The sequence below is a fragment of the Rattus rattus genome, chromosome 10 (genome assembly GCF_011064425.1).
Source record: "Rattus rattus isolate New Zealand chromosome 10, Rrattus_CSIRO_v1, whole genome shotgun sequence".
Lineage (NCBI taxonomy): Eukaryota > Metazoa > Chordata > Mammalia > Rodentia > Muridae > Rattus > Rattus rattus.
Window position 1 is genome coordinate 46,623,644 of NC_046163.1, and position 26,575 is coordinate 46,650,218.

A 26,575-nucleotide genomic window follows, 5' to 3' on the forward strand; every position below is an offset into this window, starting at 1 on the left:
TATCTTACTCCATCAGGGCCCAGTACTGTTTCCAACATACAGGAACTCAGTAATGTCTACTAAAGGGACACTGGGTGAATAAAAAGGAAGAGAAACTGAAAAGGTAATGTTAACGGAAGATTTATAAATTGAGTGCAGTGGAATTCGGAAGAATCGATGACAGGAAACAGTGCAACCCTATCCCAAAGAAAACACCAACACACAAGTCAAGATTTCTGAGTTGTTTTGAAGAAAAAGCAAAACAAAACCAGATCAGAGAAATCAGGCGTTCATTGTCCCCATTAGGACCCTTTGTTTAGGACCTAAACAAATGCTTGTTTGGGAGGAATTGAGTGCTTTCATCAAGGACTTCCCAGTCACTTTCTTGCCCAGCTTGCACAAGGTAATTTACAGTCCCTCACAGAGGACATCTGAGTTTATGACCCTCTCTCAAGACCTTCTTTTACACACCACGCCTTTTCAAACACCCCTTTCCCTCTCTCCGCCTTTCACTTTGCCTAGAAAGTTCTTTGCTTTTTTCCAGAAACACTTCTAATTCTCGAATTCACCCTTTCCACTTCTTTCCCGTCAACCGTGCCACCGCAGGACTTTCCTTCCAATAAAACCTCAGCCGCAGCTAAGCGTGCAACCGTTTCCCTCCTCCAGCGTAATAAAGGCTTATTTTCCCCAGCGACCGAGGACTAGCTCAACTTGGCGCGCCCAGCCACGCGACCAGGGGCGAGCACCCAAACCCTGGCGTTCGGCACATGTTAGCCTAACTTTTCGGCCACAGAGGTGGGGCTGGAGGTGAAGTGCAGATCCCGCATGGCAGGGTTCTAGTGTTGAGGTAGGCGATCGGGCTCGGAGAGCAGTTAACACACCGCGGAGGAGGTGAGCGCTCACCTCCACTACACCGCCATCCTCCGATGAAACGGCATCTCCAACTCTCGCGAGACTGGGTCTGGTGCGCGCCTTCAGCCCCCGAGACTTGCGGGTTGCTGCAGTCTTCCGACTCAAGTGGCCACACGGCGAGAATGAAAGATGCAATTCCGGTTCCGTGCCCCGGAAGCGGAAGTGTAGATTCCGTGCTGTCAAAGTTGTAGTGCTCCTCGAGGGTCGCTCCCGCGAAGTCTCTTCCCCGTCTCTTCCCCGTCTCTCTGGCTTTTGAGTGCTTCCCCCGTGAAGGGTGGGAGCGCAGGGACGGACGACCGAGATGAGCACCATGTTTGCAGACACGCTGCTCATCGTTTTTATCTCCGTGTGCACCGCGCTGCTCGCCGAGGGTGAGGGCGGCTGTTTCTTGGACGTTTGATTAATAATCTCAGGGTGGAAGGGTGCTGGGATCCCTCGCACCCCTTGAAAGATCGGGAGCCTCACTTCCTGCGACTTGAGTGGTCCCTTTCAAGAAATCCTGGGGTCATCCCCTCTTTGAAGCAGGAGAAAAGTGCGGAATCATACTTCCTGATTTTCTTTACGTATTTGTGGAGACACTTAAAAAAATGTTTTGATCTGACTTTGAAAAAAGTTAATTACTGATAAGTCTAGAGCAAAATGTCGAAATCTTTTTGTCTCCAACACTAACAAAGACAATTCGTTGTGATTTCCATTCATTTCTCATTAGCATGTCGCTTTTAATATTTTTAGGCATAACCTGGGTCCTGGTTTACAGGACAGACAAATACAAGAGATTGAAGGCGGAAGTGGAAAAACAAAGTAAAAAATGTGAGTATGGTAACAGGGTGTAAGTTTCAACACAGTAAGTTCACTGGGTGCAAGTTCACAGTAACTATTTTAGGAGCATACCAAGAATACACGAAGAGGTCAGTATTCCTTGTTGGAGCAATTGAAATCTCAGCACTCAGGAGATGAAGACAGGACTGTGAGTTCCAAGCTAGTGTGGGCTACATAGGGAGATTCGTGTTACAGACAAAACCATAATCCAACTTGGTAAAAATAGAAATCAAAACGCTAAAAGGAATCTCTGTGTGGTGGAGCTCCAGATAGGGCAGGCCTGGTCTACATACTGCATTCCAGGCCAGAGCTGCGAATTGAGACCCCACCTAAGGGGGTGGGAGGAGCTACAGGGGAAAGAGGTCATGGCAGCTGTCTGTCTGTCTGTCTGTCTACCTATCCATCCTTCATTCTAAAGAGGTCCTGTTCTGTTGTGAGGGGTTATGGAAGGCCTCATGATACAGATGGTTTGAATGCCTTGTGGGCTAGTTAGAATGTAGATTAAAAAATAAGAGAGAGGAAATTCTAGGTAAAGGACAAATCACATTAGTAAACATGGGAATTTTAGTATGTGTTTGGAGAATGATAACTCATTATGACTAGTGTCAATGGGAGTGGTACCCTTTGGGGTTAAGGCAAGTCAAGTTTCAGCTGGGTGAGAAAACTGAAAAATGTTTGAAAAAAAATAATTAAAATGGGTAAAACTTGTGGCCATTGAAGTAAAGTTAAAATTTAGCAGGGCACAACGGATCATATAAATAAAGCCTTAGATAGCTCAGGCAGGCCTCATTGATCATATACATAAGGTCTTAGGTAGCCCAGGCAGGCCTCAAATTTATGATTTCTTGCCCTCAGCTCCCCAATTACTGGGGCTCTGAATGGTTCTATAAAGGCACCATTGGTATCCAGTATTCTTTTTGTTTTATCTTTTGAGGTAAGTCTCATTTAGCCCTGGTTGACTTTGAACCCACTAGCTGAAGATGACTTTGAGCTGATTGTCCTATGTTCCAAGTGATGGAACTATAGCCATTCAGAACCCAAAACCACACCTAACTTGGCTCCTAAGAATTTCTATAGCTAGCTTTATTGCTATATTCTTCTTATCTCCTTATATCTCTGTAACTTTTGTGAATGGTTTTTGTTGTTGTTGTTTAAATTTAGACAGGGTCTTATGTAGGCCAGGTTAGCTTTGAACTCTGTTAACTGAGGTTGACCTTAAACTTTTGATCCTCCTGTTTCTGCTTACTAAGTGCTGGGATCACAGTTGTTCATCACCATGTCCAGTTTATGGGGTGCTGGGTCCTGTACTCAGGGCTTTGTGTATGGTAGGTAAGCACTCTTTGTCAGTTGGCCTGCATTCCTCAGCTCCCTTGCACTTCTTCTCCCCTAAATTATCTTACTTGAAGGGCTGAGGGTATAGAGTTGTGATAGAGTTCGTGCCTAATATGCCCAAAGCCTGGAGTTCCACACTCAGCAGTGAAAAATGACCGTCATTTAATTCCCACAGAAACCACTGTGGTTGGTTATAGAAATGTCTCCACCTTATGGGACAGGAGATTGAGACTCAGAAAGTTAATGATAGACTTACATCACAAGAAAACAAAGAACTGGAGACTAAACTCAGACTTTTGTTTTCCAGTGTAGACTTTTAAATTACAGTCCGACATTCTTTAGTCAATGTTGATAATGTTGGCTCGCCATATTTAAAACCAAATTCATTATATTTACCTTCACAAACATGACCTTCTTCCAGCATTTTCTTACCTTGGTGACTTTATGCTTCTAGCAGGGAATCTAAAAGTCGTTAATACTTGCTTTCTGTGTTGCTTGCTTCTACTTCATAGCACGAAAATGCTACTATGCCTGGTTCTTTGCTGTTCACGTCTGTACCCTATGTGACTAGAGCAGTGACTGGTGCATGGTAAACAGGAAAGCTGTTTTGGTTTGGGGTTTTTTGTGTTGTTCCGTTTTAGGTTTTTGGGGGACATGTCTCACTCTTGCTTTGGCTGACTTAGAACTTGCTCTGTAACCCAGGCTGCCCTTGACCTCCCAGTTGACCTTCTTTCTAGTGTAGGGGTGATGGGTATCAGGCACACTCCCTTTGTTCAAGTATTCTTATTACTTCCTGCCTGCATTTCATTGTCAAAGCCTGTAACTGTTGTCCTCTTGAATGGTTTTAGATCTTTCTGTATCTCCCATATCTGTCAAACCTACCTATTTTAAAGACGCGTGTTTCACTGGATCTATTGCAGCAACTCATGTGTCTAACCTCAGTTATTCAGATTTACTTTGTAGAGCACTTTTTCAAAACATAAATCTGGGTATATTACTTGTCTTCTTAAAACTTCAGTGTCTTTATATGGCCATTAGGAACTGGGTGGAATGGCACTTGTCTGTGATTCTAATATTCAGGACACTGAAACAGGGAGTCGTGGGTTCGAGGCTAGTCTGAGCTACATAGCTAAACCCAACTTCAAGAAACAATGGGCCAGTCTTGGTACATGCTGTGGTGGCATGCACTATTAATCTCAACACTTGGGAGGTAGGGGCAGGTCGATCTCTGAGTTTAAGGCCAGCCTGGTCCACACAGTGAGTTCAGGAAAAGCCAGGGATTACATAGTGATAAGAACAGGTAGAAAGGAAGGGAGGCAGGCAGGCAGGCAGGCAGGCAGGCAGGCAGGCAAGTAGGTAGATGTGGCCTTAGCCCTCAAGAGATGGAGCAGCAGTTAAGAATGCTTTCTGGGGTTGGGGATTTAGCTCAGTGGTAGGCGCTTGCCTAGCAAGCGCAAGGCCCTAGGTTGGTCCCCAGCTCCCCCCAAAAAAAAAAAAAAAAAAAAAAAAAAAAAAAAAAAAAAAAAAAAGAATGCTTTCTGTTCTTGTAATAGGACTCAGTGGCTCATGGCTGCCTGTAATTCCAGTTCTAGGGATCCATTGCCCTAATTTGGCCCTGTGGGCATCTATACAGACATGGTGAACATACAGACAAGCTCAGGAAAATATGATTCTTCCTTCCTTTCTTTTTGGACTGTATTTGTTTGCTTTTGTGGGGTTTTGACGTAGGGGCTTACTATACACTTCAAGCTTGCTTCAAAGTTGCAATCCTCCTGCCTCAGCTTCTGCTAGAATGGCATTACAAGGGTATACCACCACGTCTGGCCTTCCTGAAGAAATATCTTCAGGAAAAGATATCTTATATCACAGTCTCCTGTTTTCTTTGCCTGGTTTCATAGGGCCCTTTTCCAACTTCTGAATGAGTCTTGGATTTTTCGTACTATGGGTCCTTAGTACTTGCTGTTCCTTTACATGGTAAAAGTTTTCTCTTTGTATTTTTTTTAGTAAACTCAGGTTTATTTAGGCACCAGATGGAATCAGATCTTTGTAGTTTTTGATTTATCCATAGACCTCTCCTTGGAGGACTTGCCACAGTTGTGATCACTCCCCCGCATCTCCCACTCAACAGAGTTTCCTCTGTATAGCCTTGACTATCCTGGAACTGGCCCTGTAGACCAGGCTGGCCTCGAACTCAGAGATTCGACTGCCTCTGCCTCCTGAGTGCTGAGATTAAAGGTGACCACAGTTGCAGTCTTTCCTACCGGTAGACCATGGTTATTGGGATTGTTTCTTTGCTCAACTACATTATAACATCTGTGAAGGCAAAGCAGTATCTCTAGCCCTTAGCACAATCCTAGATACTTGTAAAGTGTGTTTAATCCACTCAAGAGTAAAGTATCTCTGTGGTATACCATTTTTCTGAGAAATTTTGTTATTATAACATACCAGTCAGCATGTACTGGTATGCAAATATAAATGTGTGTGTGTGTGTGTGTGTGTGTATATATATATATATATATATATATATGTATTGTATGTATAAATATAATTTAGTATCATATTTATTTCAATTAGTGTTCTCATATCTCAGCCATAAATTTTTTATTTTTAGTCTTCATTAGTTTCTACAATTTTTACAGTAAGTTTATTTACATTTGGAAACAAATGAAAAGTTTACTTCAGACTGGGCATGGTAGTGCACATCCATAATTCCAGCACTCTGAAGGCAGAGGCAGAGAGGCAGAGAGGCAGAGAGAGGCAGAGGCAGGCAGGTCTCTGAGTTTGAGGCCAGCCTGATCTACATAGTGAATTTCAGGCCAATAACAATGAGACCCTGTCTCAAAAAAACAAAAACCAAAATAGCAGACTGGAGGGAGCACAGCGATTAAGATACTTGTAGGTCTTGCACATGACCTGGGTTCAATTTCCAGCACATACATGGTGCTCACAATCATTTCATAATCTAATACCAGGGGATCTGATGGATCTGATATCCTTTTCTTCATGGGCACCAGGCACACACATGATGCACATACATACATGCAAGCAAAAATACTCATCCACATAAAATAAAAAATAAGTCTTCAACTTTATATTGTTTTATATCTTAATTAGTAGTAGAATTGCTAGGCAGTGCTTCAATCATAATTTTCTGTACTTCATTAAAATGGTAATTTGGAAGTAAATTTATATTTTTAATTGAATTATCAGTTGACATCTTTGGTCATTGCTGTATGTAGAGTTTAACCATGATAGGTATAATACAAAAGAATGGGCGTGGCCACTGACTTCTGTAATTTATAACCAATTGGACAGCTGCTAATGAAGGATGTTTACAAGAAAAACATTGTAAATTCTCTTTGAACATACTTAAGAAGCTAGCTATTGTCCTTTCCTTCTTCCTTCCTTTCTTTCTTTCTTTCTTTCTTTCTTTCTTTCTTTCTTTCTTTCTTTCTTTCTTTCTTTCTTTCTATTGGTACTGAGGATTGAACTCTATGCCTTGAACATGCAAAGACATCTCCAGCCCTTAAAACTTTTTTTTCCTCTTGAAACTTTTTGACTCTTTGAAATTCTCGCCATGTGGCTCACTCAGGCTAGCCTTGCGCTTGTGATCTTCTGGCTCTGGCCTGTGGAGTTCTAAAAATACAGGCATAGACAACAGTGCCTGGCTTGAACACATAAATGTCAATATGTAATTTTTTCCTGGTACTTTATATTCAGAATTCATCAAGGATCTAGGCATGGAAATTTTTTCAGGTTTATAAATAGGTTTGAATTAGAATTAGACATAGATTTGTTTTCCTGTGCTGATCTAATTCTTGTCATCTGAAGAATACTTATACCCATAAAGCAGTCCTATTTATGCGGCGTCTTTGGAAAAAAAATAAGCCTTACACATGCTAAGCAAATGCTTAGTTTTTCCTTTCTGCCAGTTAACTCTATCATGACCAAAGTCCATCAGTGTACCTTTGTAGTAATTCATGAGAGAGCATCCTTTTAATATACAATTTTATGTGTTTATGTTTACAGTAGAGAAGAAGAAGGAAACTATAACAGAGTCAGCTGGTCGACAACAAAAAAAGAAGATAGGTGAGACAGTGACCTAAATACAACTTGGGGTGTTTGTGTGTGTGTGTGTGTGTGTGTGTGTGTGTGTGTGTCTGTATATATATATATGTATAATTGTGTGTCTGCGTGTCTGTGTATGTATATATGTGTGTGCACATGTGTATGTTTGTGTATGTGTGTGTATGTATGTGTATATGTATATATGTGTGTATCTGTGTGTATGTGTATGTATATATATGTGATGTGTTTGTATGTGTGTATATTTGGTATATGTATATGTGTGTGCACGTATATATGTGTGTGTGTATGTGTGTGTACGTATATATGTGTCTGTATTTGTGTGTGTGTGTGTGTGTGTGTGTGTCTGTGTGTTTTATTTTGCTTTTTTTTTTTTTTTTTGGTTCTTTTTTCCGGAGCTGGGGACCGAACCCAGGGCCTTGCGCTTCCTAGGCAAGCGCTCTACCACTGAGCTAAATTCCCAACCCCTTTATTTTGCTTTTTGAGATAGTGTTTCTCTGTGCAATTTCAATTTTCCTGGAACTTTTCATAGACCAAGCTAGCCTCAAACTAACAGAAATCCTCTTGCCCCTGCTTCCTGAGTGCTAGGATTAAAGGCATGCACCACCACCACCCAGCCTTATTTATATATATATATAAATATATATATATATATATTGTTTTTTTTTTAAAGATTTCTTAATTTATTATATATAAGTACACTGTAGCTATCTTCAGACACACCAGAAGAGGGCATCAGATCTCATTACAGATGGTTGTGAGCCACCATGTGGTTGTTGAGATTTGAACTCAGGACCTCTAGAAGAATAGTCAGTACTCTTTTTTTTTTTTTTTTTTTTTTTAAAGATTTATTTATTTATTACATATAAGTACACTGTAGCTGTCTTCAGATACACCAGAAGAGGGCATCAGATCTCTTTACAGATGGTTGTGAGCCGCCATGTGGTTGCTGGGAATTGAACTCATGACCTCTGGAAGAGCAGTCGGGTGCTCTTAACCGCTGAGCCATCTCTCCAGCCCCGATAGTCAGTACTCTTAACCACTGAGCCATCTCTCCAGCCCTTTAAGTATATTTTTAATATAGTTCCATCACTTTACCCTGTTCCTTTTCCAGCCCTTCTCTGGTACTGTCCCTCAGCCTTCCCATACCTCCCCCCATGCTTAAATCCATAGCCTCTTATTCTTTGATTATTACTGTTACATACATCTATGTACATGCATGTACAAGTATGTAACTACTATCTGGTTCTTCTGTTTTGGTTGTTTTGTGTATACTGTTTCAAAGGTGACCACTTTGTATTAGAGCCCATTAAGAGGGCTCATCCCTGAGCAAAGCTAATTTTCCCTCCCAGCAGTCATTAGTTTCATAAAGGTCTTTATCTGGGGGTGGACCCTGTGAAATCTTGTCCCTTCCAGTTAGCGTATCTATTGTCTATTGATTGGCCATTGTTCTGGTCTTGTTTATGCAGCTGTTTCTAGGAGAGTGTTTCAACATCAGACTTCCTGGTGTTTGGGCTTGTATAATCCTTTTGCTCCATCTTTTGTGATGTTCCCTGAGCAGGAATGCCAGAGCTGTGGTGTAGGTGTATCCACTGGGGCTGGTTCTGCATGGCGGTTGTTTTCTGCTTTGTGTTTGTGTGTGGTCTCCATTTGTTGCAAAGAGAAGCTTCTTTGATGAGGAGGCAGCTGTACTTATCTGTGGAATAAGAGTTAGAATAGAAAGGAGTTAGGTGGCACACCAAAGTGGAGGTAGTAGATTTTCTTTTTTTCAAGCTTTTAAATTGTGAGCCTCCATGTGGGTGTTAGGAATTGAATCCGTGTTCCCTAGAAGAGCAGCCAGAGCTCTTAACTGCTGAGCCATCTCTCTACGCCCAGTAGCCTTTTCTAAGGTCTATGACCTCACTAGCTCCAGGAAGTTGGTTAGCTTTCTAAGCATGATTTCCTTCTTATGTAGTGGGCCATGGGTCCAATTAGACACCTTGGTTCCCACCAATCTATACGTGCCACTCATAGCGCTTTTTAAATTGAAATATTTTGGGGCTGGGGATTTAGCTCAGTGGTAGAGCGCTTACCTAGGAAGCGCAAGGCCCTGGGTTCAGTCCCCAGCTCCGAAAAAAAGAACCAAAAAAAAAAAAAAAAAAAAAAAATATTTTGGCATCCTTCTATATTTAAACATTGTGTTAGTACGGAGTCAGCAACAACTCATGTGTTCACTTTGTCTTATTGAGTGATATTGAAACAAAATGCTATTGTAATCTCCAGACCATGACAATTTATTCAAAAATTAGGCTGTGCTCAATATTTTTGAACTAACCAGTTTATTCTTTTCAGAGCGACAAGAAGAGAAACTAAAGAACAACAATAGAGACCTGTCAATGGTAAGAGTCCAGAGTAGAACTGAGGGTAAACCACATAAGCTATTTTTTTCAACAAAAGTTCAATATATTAGCACCAAAAGCACCAAATATATTGCATTTTTCTTAAAATTTATCACCTATCAGGTCTATAAATAATAATCATAGATATGGGGGCTGGAGAGATGGCTCAGCTGTTAAGAGCACTGACTGCTCTTCCAGAGGTCATGAGTTCAATTCCCAGCAACCACATGGTGGCTCACAACCATCTGTAATAGGATCCAATACCTTGTTCTGGTGTGTCTGAAGATACTATAGTGTACTCATATAAATAAAATAAATAAATCTTTTAAAAAAATCATAGGTATTATTGGACTAAGTAGAACTAAAATAAGCTGCCACATTTAAACTTCATTTTAAAGCTGGCATGGTGGTTTATGCCTTTAATCCCAGCACTCAGAAGCAGAAGCAAGTGGAATCTGACTTCCAGGCCAGCCAGGGCTACCCAGGAAGACCTCGTTTCAAGAAAACCAATGAACAACCCCACCCCACCCCCACCCTCCCCCCAAAAGCCAAAAACCTTCATTTTAGTAGTTTGTTTTAAAAGGCTGCTTTTGAGGTTATAATTTGTCTTTTTGAGAAATGTCTTGCTTTTTTTTTCTTCTTTGATACTGATATATCCATTTTTTTATGTGCAATAAGGGATATAAACATTATTAGAGATAAAAAACTGATGGGAAAAAAACACATTCCAGAATAATATTTACAGTGTTTCTATCACTTATAATACAGTAGTTACAATGACACTCAATGTCTTGCTTTTTTTTTTTTTTTTTTTTTTTGGTTCTTTTTTTGGAGCTGGGGACCCAACCCAGGGCCTTCTTGCTTCCTAGGTAATGTCTTGCTTTCTTAAGGTTTTGTTTTGTTTTTTAAAGATTTATTTATTATGTATAGAGCTCTGCCTGCATGTATGTCTGCACCCCAGAAGAGGGCACCAGATCTCATTACAGATGGTTGTGAGACACCATGTGGTTGCTGGGAATTGAACTCAGGACCTCTGGAAGAGCAGTCAGTGCTCTTAACCACTGAGCCATTTCTCCAGTCCCTAGTTTTTCGGGGGTTGGGGATTTAGCTCAGTGATAGAGCGCTTGCCTAGGAAGCGCAAGGCCCTGGGTTCGGTCCCCAGCTCCGGAAAAAAAAAAAAAAAAGAACCTAGTTTTCCTAAAAAAAACCCCACAAAACTATTATTATTTATATTTATGCATATAGACATTTTGCCAGCATGTATGTCTCTACATGCCTGGTGCCTGCAGAAGCCAGAAGTGGATCCACCAAGATTGTAATTACAGATGATTGTCAGTCATTATTTGGGTTCTAGGAATTGAAGCCAGGCCATCTAGTAGGAGCAGCCAGTACTCTTAGCCACTGAGCCCCCATGACTCCAGCCCCCCCTTTTATTTTAAAACAAAACCAATTAGTTTTCTCCCTGTGTTTATGTTGAATCTTGGCTTATGGCATCTGTGTAATTCCAGGACGGGGGCTGGAGATAGCTTTGTTGGCAGTCATGATAATGTGAGGAAAAGTAGATTTCCTAGCCCATTTACCCCTTATTTGGCACAAGGCTATGTTTTCTAGTTCTGTATATTTAGCATGGGACATCTCAATTCTCCATGAGTTTCTTCACTTGCTGGGAGATCTTAACTATGGTTCTTTATTTGCTAAAAATCATTTTCCAGAATGACTATAACTTACAGGTGATGTTTTTTTTCTGAGACACAGTCCCAGTATGTACCCCTGGCTGGCCTGGAACTTGCTATATGCAAACTCCAAATGATTAGCCTGCCTCTCCCTCCTTAGTGCTGAGATTAAAGGCATGTGGTACCACAAACAGGGAGATATTTTTAGAAGTGAGTTTTCTCATCTTTAGCACAATGTTTATCATGTTCACTCTTTGGAAATTATAAAAGTAAAAATTGCCAAGTGATCCAGAGATAATGTCTGAAAACTATACATTTATATTCGTTTTATCTATATATGCATTTATGGAATGTGGAATTTAATAATAATTTAGTTGCAAATAACAGATTTAAGTCACAATGCCTGCCATGTTGCTTTCTTTCTGTTGCTCATGAAGTCAAGAGGTTGACAGCCCTAAGCTGGTGTCATAGCTTAGCATGCCCTCAAAGCCTCTGTGCCTCAGTCTAAATCCACTCGACTGGTTAATGCTTTCCCTGAGGCCTTATGTTCTTATTCCAGTCGCACACCTCAGCCCTTGAAGAAAGCCTAAGAAGATTCAAGTTTGTCCTTTTAAAAAGTGCTTTTCAGAGCCAGATACTGTGGTAGTGCACGTCTGTGATCCAGCTCCTCATGGGACAGGCAGAGATTCAGTGAGCGCAAGAATTCCACCAAAATAAGACAGATCCCAGTCAACAGTTGTTTCTTACACTGGTTGGCCAGAGTGAGGCCTCAGAGCTGTCTCAGTTTGTTACAAGTAACAAGGAGAGGAGGAATTGGAGATGGAAGGAGAATTAAATTAACAAGGAGCTTTTTACAAAATAGAACTTTTTGTTTGTTTGTTTTTGAGACAGAGACTGACTACGTAGCCCCGGCCTCACATCTCACCTCATCCTGTCCCATCAGCCTGTCTCTGCCTCCCAGTTCTATGGAAAACTTTTTAAGAAAAAGTACATTCAATTTTTGTATATATATTTAGTGTAAAGTGACCATCTTTTGCTTTCCTTGTAGGTGCGGATGAAATCCATGTTTGCAATTGGCTTTTGTTTTACTGCCTTAATGGGAATGTTTAATTCCATGTGAGTAACCTTTTATATGTTTCTGCCTAATAAATGTTCTGTTTGTATGCATGTGAGCATAAGATCTGTAGTAATATTGTATTTGTCAGAATTTTAAAGTAATTCTGAGTTTGAGGCCAACCTATACTCTGTAGCCAAATCCTTTCTCAAAAATAGTGAAAACCAGGCAGTTGTGCACGCTCTTTATTGCCAGCACTTGGGAGGCTTCGGCAGGTAGAGCTCTATGAGTTCCAGGGCCAGCCTGCTCTACATAGTGAGTTCCAGGACAGCCAAGGCTACACAGAGAAACCCTGTCTTAAACCCTTGCCCCGCCTCCAAAAAAAATGGAAGAAAGAAAACAAAATTTCAAACTTATACATTATTCATATATCAAGAAAAACTTTTTCATTTATGTGTTACAAGTATACACTGTACATTGAACAAATTTCCCTCATACTGTCTGCCCTTTTAAATTGGCTTATAAACACTATATGCATGTGCAGTACTGGAATATGGTGGGCTTTGAGTGTATCCTCACTGTAATGTATCTTTCATAATCATTTGAGAGTACCCACCCACCACTATGTCAGTGTGGACTTTCTAAAGACATCAGTGTGTGTGTGTGTGTGTGTGTGTGTGTGTGTGTGTGTGTGTGTGTGTGTGTGTGTGTGTGTGTAAGAGAGGCAGATAGACAGACAGACAGACAGACAGACAGAGACAGTGCATTATGTTGTAGGATATTTGATCCCACTGTGAACCCTGAGATTGTGAACTATAAAAACCTGGTTTGGGTTGTGGTATGGCTCAGCCTTTGATCCTAGAGCTTTCTGTTTATCATAAACAAGTACTTATGCTTGCCTCAGCTCTAGCACTAATCCGAGAGCTAAAGAAAGTCAGCACAGGTCAAGTGGCCAAGCAAGCAACCTGCTGGCAGGGAGCGCACAGAAAGGGGAGCCCTTGAGTTAGAAGGTGTTTAAGGCACGGTGGAGAAGGAGAGTTTGGTAGAGTAGGAAGGTCAGGCAAGCTGGGTGCTTTCTCTGCCTCTCTGAGCCAGCAGGTTCTCATCCCAGCTCTGGCTCCTGAAGCATTGGTAAATCTAACAGCTAGGATTTTTATTATTAAATCAGCATGCATGCGTGGGGGTCAGAGGACAGCTCGCAGGAATCTGTCCTTCCTTCTGTCAGATAGGTCCTGGGACTTGAGCAGGTCATCATCTCACCATCCTATTTTTTTTTTTCCCTTTTCTTTTTTTCTGGAGCTGGGAACCGAACCCAGGGCCTTGCGCTTGCTAGGCAAGCGCTCTACCATTGAGCCAAATCCCCTACCCCTATCCTATTTTTTTAATAACTTCAATATAATTATGTAAACAAGAATTTCATTTTAGAGAATACAATCATATAATGCAGCAGTCAGAACCTCCCTTCCCCTTCGCAGGGACGGAGGAGGGCTGTTGAACGACTCTCACAGGGGTAGACCAAGGCCATCAGAAAACATAGTTGTATTACTAGTCATAACAGCAAAATTACAGCTATGACGTAGCAATGAAAATGATCTTGGTGGTCACATGAGGAACTGTATGAAAGGGTGGCAACCTTAGGACCATTGATATCTTAGTTAGGGTTTCCATTGCTGAGAACAGACACCATGACCAAGGCAACTCTTCTAAGAAACTACATTTAATTGGGGGTGGCTTACAGGTTCAGAGGTTTAGTCCAGTATCATCATGGTAGGAATCATGGCAGCATTCAGACAGACATGGCTCTAGAGGAGCTAAGAGTTCTACATCTTATTCCGAAGGCAAACCGGGAAAGACCATCTCAAGAGCAGCCAGGAGAAGGGTCTCCAAGCCCACCCTCACAGTGACACACTTTCTCCAGCAAGGCCACACCTTCTGATAGTGCCGTTCCCTGGGCCAAGCACATTTAAACCACCACAGTTGAGAAGCATTGATTTAATAACTTTGTTTGTTTGTTTGTTTGTTTGTTTTTTGAGACAGGGTTTCTCGGTGTAGCCATGGATGTCCTGGAATTTGCTCTGTAGACCAGGCTGGCCACAAACTCAGAGACCCACCTGCCTCTACTCCTGAGTGCTGGGATTAAAGGCATGCACCATCATTGCCTGTCTCATAATAACTTTTTAAATCTACTTGACCGTGAGAATGTTTATCAGGTAAAAGCTCAGACATTATATAGTCTTTAAAAATAAATCAGTATATTCCTCTGTTTTTAAATTGCTTACTAATATGCTTCTTCAAACTGAACATATTCATATAAAAACATTTTGACTCTTAAAATAGAGTGCTAACAACTATAATCTTGTTCAGTGATGAGGTCAGGTACTGTTGTGTAAACAGCGAGTGATGGAATGGTGCAATCATGAGGCGCTGCTTTGACAGAGCTAGGCAGACATCCAGCATTCACTGGAACTATACCACGTCAGTAAACTTGCTCTGGCTGTCTTGTGTCCTTACCTCCCTCTCTTTTTCATCACACTTCCTTTTTGTCTGTCTTTTTTGTCTCCTTCCAACATCCACCCTTACTTCCTATGTCTCAGTGCTATCAAAATTTTACGGGAAGATAAGTGATATAAACAAATGATAACATTGACAGGTGTTGTGTTAGAAATATGTATGAGGTATACTAGGGAAAGAAGAAGAAAGGGTATATTTTTATACAGTTGAGGGGTTTGGAGAATGTCTAAACACAAAAATATTACATTTCTAGCCAGACAAGATGGCGTATGACTTTAATATCCCAGCACGGGGGAGGCAGAGACAGCAGATCTCGGTGAATTCAAGAGAAGCCAAGCCTCCATAGTGAGTTTCAAGTCAGCTAGAGCTATGTCGTGAGACTGTATCTTAAAAAGAACCCCAAACCCCACCTACTTAGCTGATCTTTCTTGGAACCATAAGCCTCTAAAGCTGGAAGACATTGGAAGATTAAATAACTTCATGGAGTATCTAGAAATGCCATGGTTTCTATCCTATAACTCCGTGTTCCCTCGTTTATTATTTTTGTGTATGATGTTGAAGGGCACACCACAGTTGGCATGTAGATGCTAGGGACAGCTTTCAAGAGTTGGTGCTCTTCTTATACCATGTGACATGTCAGCTCTTCTGTCTAGAGCCTGCTATGCTAATAATGTACTGTACACTTAAAAAAATATGGAAGCAAGAATCTTGAGTGTTCCCATCACCAAAAGATAAATAACTAGATAGATGGATAGATGGATAGATAGATAGATAGATAAATAGATAGATAGATAGATAGATGGATGGATGGATGGATACGTTTTGAGGATATAGACAGCTGATAGCCTGACCATTGTTCTGATCATCACACATTTTATAAATGTACTGAAGTGTCACACTCCCTCTGCTCCATGGCCTGTAACATTATATCGCTTAAACATATAAAGGGTTGTTAGGGAACTGGCCAGATAGCTCAGTGAGTAAAGCAGCTTACTGTGCAAGCCTGGAGACTGGAGTTTGGGCCCTGAAACCCACATAGAGGGAAGGAAAGAACCATTTCTACAGAATTGTCATTTGGCCGCTACACTCACACCCACCCATGCACACATAATAATAGAAGAAACTTTGATCAGTTAATCCTGGAGTGTTTGACCTGTTGTATTTTTTCATTTGTTTTTGGGATGTGGTTTTTCTACATAGCCCTGGTTACCCTGGAACTCATTGTGTAGACCAGGCTGACCTCAAACTCACTGAGGTCTGCCTGCTTCTGTCTCACTTTATACGTTTAGTTTCTCATGGCAGAGTAGTGCTTCTGTTCAGTCCGTTTACATTTTGTAGCTTCTGTCTAAGTGCCTTTCACATATCTTATCTTTCCTCTCTTGATTCTTCAGCGCACAAGTAGGTTGTGAATTTTTGTGCTATTATTATCATTGTTTTTTTTTTCCTTGCTTTTATTATCTTGCTTTTTAAAAAATCAAGACAGGATTTCATTGTGTAGTATAGACTGTCCTTGAAAATGCAATTGTTCTCCCTCTCTGCCTTCCAAGTTCTAGAATCCTAGACTTAAAACAGGTATGTACTGGGCTGGAGAGATGGCTCAGTGGTTAAGAGCACTGACTGCTCTTCCAGAGGTCCTGAGTTCAAATCCCAGCAACCACATGGTGGCTGACAACCATCTGTAATGAGATCTGATGCCCTCTTCTGGTGTGCATGAAGATAGCAACAGTGTACTTATATATAATAAATAAATCTTTACAAAACAAAAAACAAACAGGTGTGTACTAACACACTTAACAGGTCTTTTTCTTTTTTTTTGTTTTTTTCTTTTCTTTTTTTTTGGAGCTGGGGACCGAACCCAGGGCCTTGCGCTTCCTAGGCAAGCGCTCTACCACTGAGCTAAATCCCCAACCCAGCAGGTCTTTTTTTTTTTTTTTTTTTTTATTAACTTGAGTATTTCTTATTTACATTTCGAGTGTTATTCCCTTTCCCGGTTTCTGGGCAAACATCCCCCTCTCCCCTCCCCTTCTTTATGGGTGTTCCCCTCCCCATCCTCGCCCCCTTGCCGCCCTCCCCCCAACAATCTAGTTCACGGGGTTCAGTCTTAGCAGGACCAAGGGCTTCCCCTTCCACTGGTGCTCTTACTAGGATATTCATTGCTACCTATGAGGTTGGAGCCCAGGGTCAGTCCATGTATAGTCTTTGGGTAGTGGCTTAGTCCCTGGAAGCTCTGGTTGGTCTTTTTCTTAAAGCACCTGCTGCCTGTCTATAAATGTTAAGACTGAAAGTAGGCATTTAAGAGACTATTCCAGCCGCAAACACTGCAGACTTGGGGCCAGGTTCAAGTAATACAGCATCAGCCTGTCTCAGAAGAAGGCAAGAAAGGCCAGAGAAGCAGCTATGACCCAGAGAGCACATCTTGACTCAATTCTGTGAAGTTGAAGTTTTCACTTTATAGCCTTGATTGGCTTGTAATTTGCTATGTATAGACCCTGGCTGTCCTTGAACTCAGCTCTAACTGCCTCTGCATCTTGAGTACTGAGATTAAAGGTATATGCCACCTTGCCCAACAAAGAGGATACTTAAAAAAAAACTATCTCAGTTTCTTATAGACCATATACTAATAGCTATACTGTACAGAAGTCTTTTTGGTCCTCTGTAATTTGGGTGTCCTACCAAGAGCACGGAGAGGCACTTGTTCCGAGTGCACTGATTAGCCAGGGTCCTTCTGCAAATCACTGCACCTCAGTCCTAGTTAAAGCGTGTCCTACTTGTACCCAGACTTTTTCCTGAAAATAACTTTGTTGATGTTCTAAAAATAACAGTTCTTTGCTTTTTTTATCTTTTCATTTTAGATTTGATGGTAGAGTGGTGGCAAAGCTCCCCTTCACTCCTCTCTCTTACATCCAAGGACTGTCTCACCGAAACCTGCTGGGAGATGACACCACAGACTGCTCCTTCATCTTCCTGTACATTCTCTGTACTATGTCAATTCGACAGGTGAGTGCCCACACCCTTCTTTACTGTGTATAGCTCTCCTTTCTGCCACTGCTCACAGCAGCTTTACCTCTGTAAACTGCTACTCAGCTCGCTCAGTGACTCACTTGGAGTTCCCGTGTGTTGTTCCCAGCTGTGTTAAATGCCTGCAAGTCTAGATGACTGACGTTAGGGATGAGGGCAGCTGCACCCAAACATGGCTCCCACACCCCATTCTTGATCCTCGTTCCTTCTTCGTTGGATCTCTCTAAGTGCAGTGACTTCGGTTGTCCCAACAGTATTTCTCGCATGTACTGGTGCCTTTTGTCAGTTCAGGAGTGTTCACTGCTCTGGAGGTGGTGGGGCCTGGGAGAATGGAGCCTAAAAACGAGGCGGATGCATGCAATAGCCAGCTTTCTTCAGAGCATCAGACACTTTCTACTCTCAGGCTTGAGAAGAGTCACATGAGTAAAGTGTAGAATCACAAGGACAAGCCAAACGTGGCAAAAACGTAAGCCAGTAACAATAGCCAGCTATAACCTCAGCTGAGCTCAGTCCTCTCCATTTCACCTGAGAGAAGCATGAAAACACAGTCCAAGAACAACTCAGTTTTGAGGTCAGAAAACTCTTGTCTTGTTTCTTAGGGTTTTCTCACAAGTCCCTACATGAAAGTCCATTTTTGGACAGTGTTCTAACAATATCAATAATACAGTGAGTTTAAGGTATTTACAGTTAAGTCCAGGTACTAAGAACTTGAGTTTTTTTGTCAGGGTTAACAGTGAATTCTAGGCTTCATACTAAAAATAAGTAAGTTAAAAGCTTTTGGACTATTGGCTCTGATTCTAGGTGGAAATCCAACCCTGAGGGACAATAGCAGTAGTTTGTGCCTGTCCCCACCTCTGTGTGTGCAAAATGCAATGGGAGTTAGAAACCTGCTACAGGGACACAGTGACCACAGGGAATTGCTGTACAAACTAGGATTTTGTATAAAAGGATGATTTGAATTGTGTCCTGGAGGATGAGGAACAGGCTTAGCACTTTTCTTGACAGAGGAGGCAGCAGGAGTGAAAGCTTGGAGGTGTGGTGGGGATGCAGGGACCATAAGTCCGTTGTTGGTGAGAGGAATGAGTCTGAGTCGGAGATGAAGGCTAACACTGAGGATGGCCTTTTGTGAGGTATTTGTGCCTCACAGTACACGCTGGCTCTATCAGTGTTTCCTATGGGATTGCTCAGTAGCTGCTGCTGCTGCCGCTGCCACCATTGCCGCCGTGGCTGCCTCCTCTCCTGTTTCTAGTCATTTGTTTGTTTTCAGGGCTGTTGTTAGTGAGGTTCATTACTAGGTGGATTGTTGTTCTCCTGAACCTTATTCCATTTATTTGTATTGAGGCTATTATAAATCAATTCTCAGTGTTAATAGAGAAAAGTGCAGAGAAAAGCCATTGATTTTCGTATGCTCATTTTGTCCTTCTAGTTTGCTGAATTTGTTTGTCATTTCTTTGCAGTACACAGAAACAGCCCTTGTGACACGGGACACCCTTGCTTGTTTCTTCTCAGGGCTCTCTGGTGGAGAATTTAGCTGCAGGCGGGATGGTCGCTCACATCTCGTTTCTCTTCCCTGTCTGGCCTGCCTTAGACTTCGGCACTACTGTAGTAAGAGTAGAAGTAGGTTATTTTCTGTTGTTCCTGATTTCGAAGGATATGTCTCCAGCTTTCCCTAGTTAGTAAGAGTTGGCTGGGTTTGTTGTCCATCACCTTTGTTATGATACGGTTCTTCCATCCCTAGCTTCGTCAGGATTCAGGACTTTTTGGGTTGCTCCTCTTCTTCCTCCTCCTCTTCCTCCTCCTCCTCCTCCTCCTGTTTTGCTCCCATACTCTCCCTCTCCCTCCCCCCCACTTTTTCTCTCTCTCTGAGACAGTATATCTCTGTGTAACCTGGCTATCATGGGCCTTCATTTGTAGACCAGGCCAGCCCGGAACTCAGAGATCCACCTGCCTCTGCCTCCCAAGTACTGGGGTTAAAGGTATATGCCACCACCTCCCTGCTTACAAAACTTTTTAATATATTTATTTTATTTTATTTTTTTTTTCTTTTCTTTTTTTCAGAGCTGGGGACCAAACTCAGGGCCTTGCGCTTGCTAGGCAAGCGCTCTACCACTGAGCTAAATCCCCAACCTATTTTATTTTTTAATTTGAGACAGAGTCTCACTGACCGCAACTCAACTCACAGAGACCTGCCTGCTTCTACCTCCCAAGTGCATGCGTCACTGTGCCCATCTCAATGTTTTATTCTGAGACTTTGATGTTTGTATACAAATGTGTTTTGTATATCTCTCCCTACCCCTCCCTTCAACTTCACCACACCCACACTGACATGTCCCGTCCTGGAGTCCTGGCTTTATGTCTTTTTCCTTTGTAACCTCACCTAACCTAACCTAAGCCCTGTTAGTGTTACCTGTATAAGTATGGGTCATCCACTAGAGGGAGCATGGGCAACCTAGCAGTCACCACCTGTCCAAAGAAAAGTGACCCTTCCTCCCTTAGTAGCCATCAGTTGCCAGTAGCTCCTAAACCAGTAGTGGGGCCCCGGAGGCCCGCTCCAACTGCCATGAGCTCATCCAGAAGACAGTTTACAGTACTCCTCCCCACCCTCCTCCTTCTGGGATGTTGATATGGCTAGCCTGAATACAGCTGACCATTCAGTCACATATTCTCAACCTTTTACCTAGTTTGGGTCTCTGTATTAACTGCTGGGCACTGGCCAAAGTGGACAAAAGCACAGAATTCTAGAGTGACTTGTTGGCCATGCTGCCCTGAGTCAAAAGGTAAGGTCCTCAACAGGACATGGAGCTCTCTGTCTGCCCACTCAGTGTCTTGGTTCTCCAAAGTAGATTTTACCTTCTTCCCATTTTCTACTTTGTTGCAGTAACCCTGTCATTTAAAGGTCATCAGTGTTTTTAAACTGGCTCTTATTCTGGAAAATGACAAGGACTCATAATTGACCCCGTCTCTGCAGAATAACTGGGCCAAGATCCCTTGTATGTTTTGTCTAGACTTCTTTTGTGTTTGTTGGCTGAATGAATGTTATCATCATGTGTTCTCTATTGTATAATTTCACATTGTTCTTATTTCTCAGAATCCTTAGCCTAGTGCTAAATACATTGTAGGTGCCCAGGAAATACTGGTCAGTTTTGTTGTTTTTAATTTTTTTTTTTCTTGAGACAAATCTTATGTATCCCAAACTGGCCTTAAAACTCCTGATCCCCCTGCCTCTGCCTTCCAAGTTTGGGAATTTCAGGCGTGTGCCATCACGCCTGTGCCATCACACCTGGCTATTAATGCTCACATTTTAAAAGCTGGAAGTTGGTAAGCATATTTTTTTATTTTTCTCACTGCTTTATGCAGCGTTTTTTTTTACAACTATCTTTATTACATATAAGTACACTGTAGCTGTCTTCAGACACACCAGAAGAGGGCATCGGATCTCTTTACAGATGGTTGTGAGCCACCATGTTGTTGCTGGGAATTGAACTCAGGACCTCTGGAAGAGTAGTCGGTGCTCTTAACTGCTGAGCCATCTCTCCAGCCCCTGTGAAGTTATTTTTATTATAAAAGAAATACAGGGGGTTGGGGATTTAGCTCAGTGGTAGAGTGCTTGCCTAGGAAGCACAAGGCCCTGGGTTCGGTCCCCAGCTCGAAAAAAGAACCAAAAAAAAAAAAAAAAAAAAAAAAATACAGGCTCAGATATTTTTCCAGCCTGAACTATTTTTTTTATTGGTTATTTTGTTTATTTACATTTCAAATGTTATCCCCCTTCCCGATTTCCCCTCCGAAAACCCCACATTCCACGTCCTCTCCCCCTGCCTCCATGAGGTTGCTCCCCTACCCATGTACTCCCACCCCACCACCCTATCATTCCCCTACGCTGGGGCATCAAACCTTCACAGGACCAAGAGCCTCTCTCCCACTGATGCGAGCTACATATGCAGCTGGAGTCATGGGTCCCTCCATGTGTACTCTTTGGTTGGTGATTTAGTCCCTGGGAGCTCTGGAGGGGTCTGGTTGGTTAATATGGTTGTTCTTCCTATGGAATTACAAACCCTTTCAGCTCCTTCAGTCCTTCTCCTAACTCCATTAGGGTTCCCGTGCTCAGTCCAATGGTTGGCTGAAAGCATCCACATCTGTATCAGTAAGGCTCTAACAGAGCCTCTCAGGAGACATCTATATCAGGCTCCTGTCAGCAAGTACTTCTTGGCATCTGCAGTAGTGTCTGGGATTGGTGACTGCATACGGGATGGTTCCCCCTTTGGGGCTCTCTGTATGGCCTTTCCTTCAGTCTCTGCTCCACTCTTTGTCCCTGTATTTCCTATAGACAGGAGCAATTCTGGGTTAAAATTTCATGAGAGGTGGGTGGCCCCATTCATCGACTAAAGACCTTGGCTAACCTCTGGATATGGTCTCTCAGGTTCTCTCCCCTTTGTTGTGGGTTATTCAGCTAATGCCATCCCAGTTGGGTCCTGGGAGTCTCTTGCTTTTCTGGCATCTGGGACTTTCTGGTGGCTACCCCCAGTTCCCCATCCCCCATTGCTACACACCTCTGTTCAAATTCCTGACCCTCTGTACATCTCGCCTGTCTCCTCCCACACCTAATGCTGTCCCCCCTTTTTTCCTCTCCCCCTCTTTTCTTCCTCCCAAGTTCCTCCCACCCTCAACTTCCCATGATTATTTTGTTCCCCACTCCAAGTAGGACTGAGGTAGCCACACTTTGGTCTTCCTTTTTCAGCCTGAACTATTAATGATTGATTTTCCTAATTCATTTTAACATTTCTCATTCAAGTATGAGCTATTGTATGCAAATATATTTAAATATTTTATGATAAATTAAAGGGGTTTTTGAAGTTGTATTTCTTCCTTATTTCCTGACAAGGGATTAAAGTAGTGAGTATTTTCAAAGGAGCCAAGATAGGAGCGTTCTCCTAGTGTCTTAAGCCCAACAGATGATGGAGTATTGAAGGGCAGATGTATATGTTCAGGCGTATAAAACTGTATACTGAATGCCGTTTGTTCTTGAGACCAGCACTTTAACATAGTGTGGTGGAAAAGCACCCACTAGACCTAAGAATCAAAGCATAGGGGTTTAAATTAGAGCTTTTTGAAACAGCTCAGGCTGGCCTTGAACTCTTGATCCTCCTGCCTGCACCTCCTGAGTGCTGGAATTACAGCCATGAACCACCACACCTGCTGCTAATTTAACTTCGTTATTTTGGAGAACCCATTAGTCCTTTCCAGAGTTTAGTGGTTTCAAATACCAAATGAAGGAATCAAGAAGAGTAGTGAAATAATACCTAAGTTTTTCTTCAAAGATGCTGTGAACTTTGTAACAGTTGGCCGAGGTATAACCTGCCCTCTCCATCCCAATTGACTTTCTAGTCAGCTGTCTGTTCATGAGTACTCGTTAGCACCCACGCCTGTCTGCTCCAAAAGTCGATTGTTTTCCAAAACTTGTTTATACTGGTTTTACTTATTATTGTAGTTATGCAATTAAATGAAATGTTATATTAGTCAAAGAAATCAGAACATAAATAATTGGGTTTTTTTGGAGCTGAACTGATGGCTCAGAGATAAAGAGCACTGACTGCTCTTCCAGAGGTCCAGAGTTCAATTCCCAGCAACCACAGGGTGGCTCACACCCATCTGTAATTAGATCTGATGCCCTCTTCTGGTGTGTCTGAGGACAGCGACGGTGTACTCAGTATTGATATAAATAAAAGAAGGAAATGTTTAAAAGAAATTTTTTTTCTAGAAACTGCTTCAGTATTTAAAAAAACTGAATACACCTATATTGTTATATTAGATGTAATTAAGGTAAAGAAAAAGATGCAAAGTTTTAAAAATCTAAAGATTTGTGACCTCCATGTTAGGCAAGTGTTCTTCCTCTGAGCTGTGTCCCAGCCCCTCTGTCACTATTTGCAGTAAAGACTAAAGTCAGTCATCTATACTCAAGGGAAAGCCCATGTATTTAACAGCCTTTGTGTTAAAAGATTACAGTGGGGTGGTGGGGGTATACATCTTTAATCCCAGCACTCGGAAGAAGGCAGGCGGATCTCTGGGCCAGCCTGGTCTACAGAGTGAATTCCCCAACAGCCAGGGCTACACAGGGAAACCCTATCTCAAAAAGCCAGAACTGGGTGGGTGGGAAGGAAGAAAGGAAGATAGATAGATAGATAGATAGATAGATAGATAGATAGATAGATAGATAGATAACCTGGGGTACAGCTCACTGGTAAAATGCACCTCAATAAGAAGCAGTGTCTGGCCCTGTGTGTGTGTGTGTGTGTGTGTGTGTGTGTGTGTGTGTGAGAGAGAGAGAGAGAGAGAGAGAGAGAGAGAGAGAGAGAGAGAGAGAGAGAGAGATTCACTCTACAAAGTTGGCTTCTTTAGATTAGCAGCCCAGGTCCTATCATGTATGTACAGTTCTTAACCGTACTTTTAGTTTATATGCATTCTCTTTGCTGAATATATGTGAAACACTTTTTATAGCTTATATTAAAAATCAGGTCTTCCTATGCTTTCTTTACAGAACATCCAGAAGATTCTTGGCCTTGCCCCTTCACGAGCTGCCACCAAGCAGGCTGGTGGATTTCTTGGCCCCCCACCTCCTTCTGGGAAGTTTTCCTGAGGGAAAGCAGAATTCTGAATTTCCGATCATTCTTTCAGACATTCGCATCAGACTTAACAAGGCACCTGGCCACATTCTCAGTTTGAGCTATTTCTCGGCTGTGGATATGAACAAATGAGAACACTGCTTAACTAATGGAATAGTGCTTATGATCATGATGATTCTTTGTAAGTGCACTCACTGGTTCCATTTGGGTGATCTATGTAACCACAGCATCATCTTTCTTGTCTCAGTATTTCAGTGTATGTGCCGTGTACACAGGAGCAGATTGTCCGTGAACATTAGCAACTAGGAGAAAAGAGTTTATGTAACAACTTCATTGGCATTATTTGTCCTGTTTTTTAAAAAGCCAAATATGTCACTTTGTGTTTGACAATGAGCCAAATTTTTAGGTGTTTGATTTAGAGAGAGAGAGATGTTTGATTTTTTTGCATATTAAAAAAAATATTTTCTGTAATCTGAACACAAGGATAAGCATTGGTCTAAAAGAGCTAAAATAAAGTTTTATCATGTTCTTTTACCAGCCTTGTCTCCTGTTCAAGAGATGGGACCGTCCTAGTGTACACTCTGAAAGTGTTGTAGTTTGCTTTCTGGTGCTTGTCAAACACTGTGACCACAGCAGCTTACAAGAGGAAAGGGGTTTTTATCTCATGCTTCCAGGACACAAGTCATCATTCGGGGAACAAAGGTTGGAACCCAGGCCAGAACCGAGACAGAAGCCGTGGAGGATGGCTTACCAGCCAGCTCACTCTGGCTTGCTCTCAGCTAGCTCTGTCTTAGCTGCCAGGCCCAGCCACCTAGGAGGATCACATTCTGTAACTGTACAGGGTTGGACTGGGCCTGCCTACATCACTCACCAATCCAGACAGTCTCTCACAGACATGGCTACGGGCCAGTCCGACCTGGGGAATTTCGTAGTTAATGTTCCCTCTTGCCAGGTTACATGGTTACATGGAGGTGACAATAAAACTTTAGCACAAACCATAAGCGCAGAAAAGGAAGGGACAGTGCAGTGAGGAGGTGACCTGTGCTTATCTCAGATTCTCCTGCTTGCCTTGAAATAGCAGCTCGATGGAAGAGAAAGGCCTGCTTCCTCTTTACTAGGAGTACTCGGAGTTCCGTCTCAGCACTGGACGTTCGTGGACACTGCTTACCGTGTCTAGACCTTTCTGGGAATGTATTTGCTGATCATCGTGAACTCAAACTATCCAAGTGCAGAGTCTTTACTTCTCTGGCCTGCACTCCTTTCATCAAATGCTTATTTAGGATTTCAGGTTTTAGGGACGGCGCTATGGATGTGGAGTACCACACGTTACCTCTGGCATACTCTCACAGACACACCCGGAAGTCTCCACAGTAATGCAGGCACTAGCCAGCAATAACGGAAGCTTCTGGAGTGTATAGATTTTGATAGGGAACAGTGAAGATTGTTTGAGGTATATCCCACTGGGGACTCACAGGCGAATTACTGAGATGTCAAGTGCCGTTTCTTTGGTTTTAGTTTCCAGAGACTGCTTTCAGTGACAAGGTAGTGCTGGGAATCACACCTGGGACCGCGTCCATTGCAGACAAGCACTGCATCACGGAGCTTCATCCCGAGCTCCAGAGATTGCATTGTAATTCACGTTACAGCCGTACAGTGTTTCAGTGCGTTTCCAGGCTACCAGCAAAAGTCTAAATAGATGGAGGTGGCTGTGCTTGTGTACTGAGTGTAACTGTTCATAAGACTCTGCACGTGAGAAAGATGGGCAGCCACAGAAGGTTATCTGAAGCAACTTCATTATAAACCAGTGCTGGGGTCATCAAGAACACCCCTGCAATAGTCCTTCTGGGGAGCAGATGAAGGGGTGTGTGTGTGTGTGTGTGTGTGTGTGTGTGTGTGTGTGTGTGTGTGTGTTGATATGAGCACAGCCATGTCAAGGAGCCCAGTGTCTCAGACCCATTTGAATGGCAAGGAAATTGTTCAAACATAACTTTCCCTGATGACTTCAGCCTGAGGCTGTTCGCCTGTGGAGATGCCCTACCCACACTAGCTAGGGACTAGCTAACTGCCTGTTAAATAATAAACACGGAGTTTCCGAGCTGCTACTGTGTCTCCATCAGAGGGCATGGTCCACCTTATCCCGGACTTTGTGTACGTGTGTCTGTCACTGACCATTCAGGTCAGTCTGGGAGAAGATAA

The 26,575-nt window shown here is 42.4% G+C and overlaps 1 protein-coding gene across 1 annotated transcript; it reads left to right on the plus strand.

Moving 5' to 3' along the window:
- Nucleotides 1-1,028: 1,028 nt before the first annotated feature.
- Tmco1 (transmembrane and coiled-coil domains 1) lies at nucleotides 1,029-24,726 on the plus strand. The gene is made up of 7 exons (XM_032915272.1): nucleotides 1,029-1,262; nucleotides 1,624-1,701; nucleotides 7,072-7,131; nucleotides 9,460-9,506; nucleotides 12,228-12,295; nucleotides 17,597-17,741; nucleotides 24,295-24,726. The coding sequence occupies exons 1-7, from the start codon at nucleotides 1,193-1,195 to the stop codon at nucleotides 24,391-24,393; spliced, it is 567 nt and encodes a 188-aa protein (XP_032771163.1). The 5' UTR covers nucleotides 1,029-1,192; the 3' UTR covers nucleotides 24,394-24,726.
- Nucleotides 24,727-26,575: the final 1,849 nt, after the last annotated feature.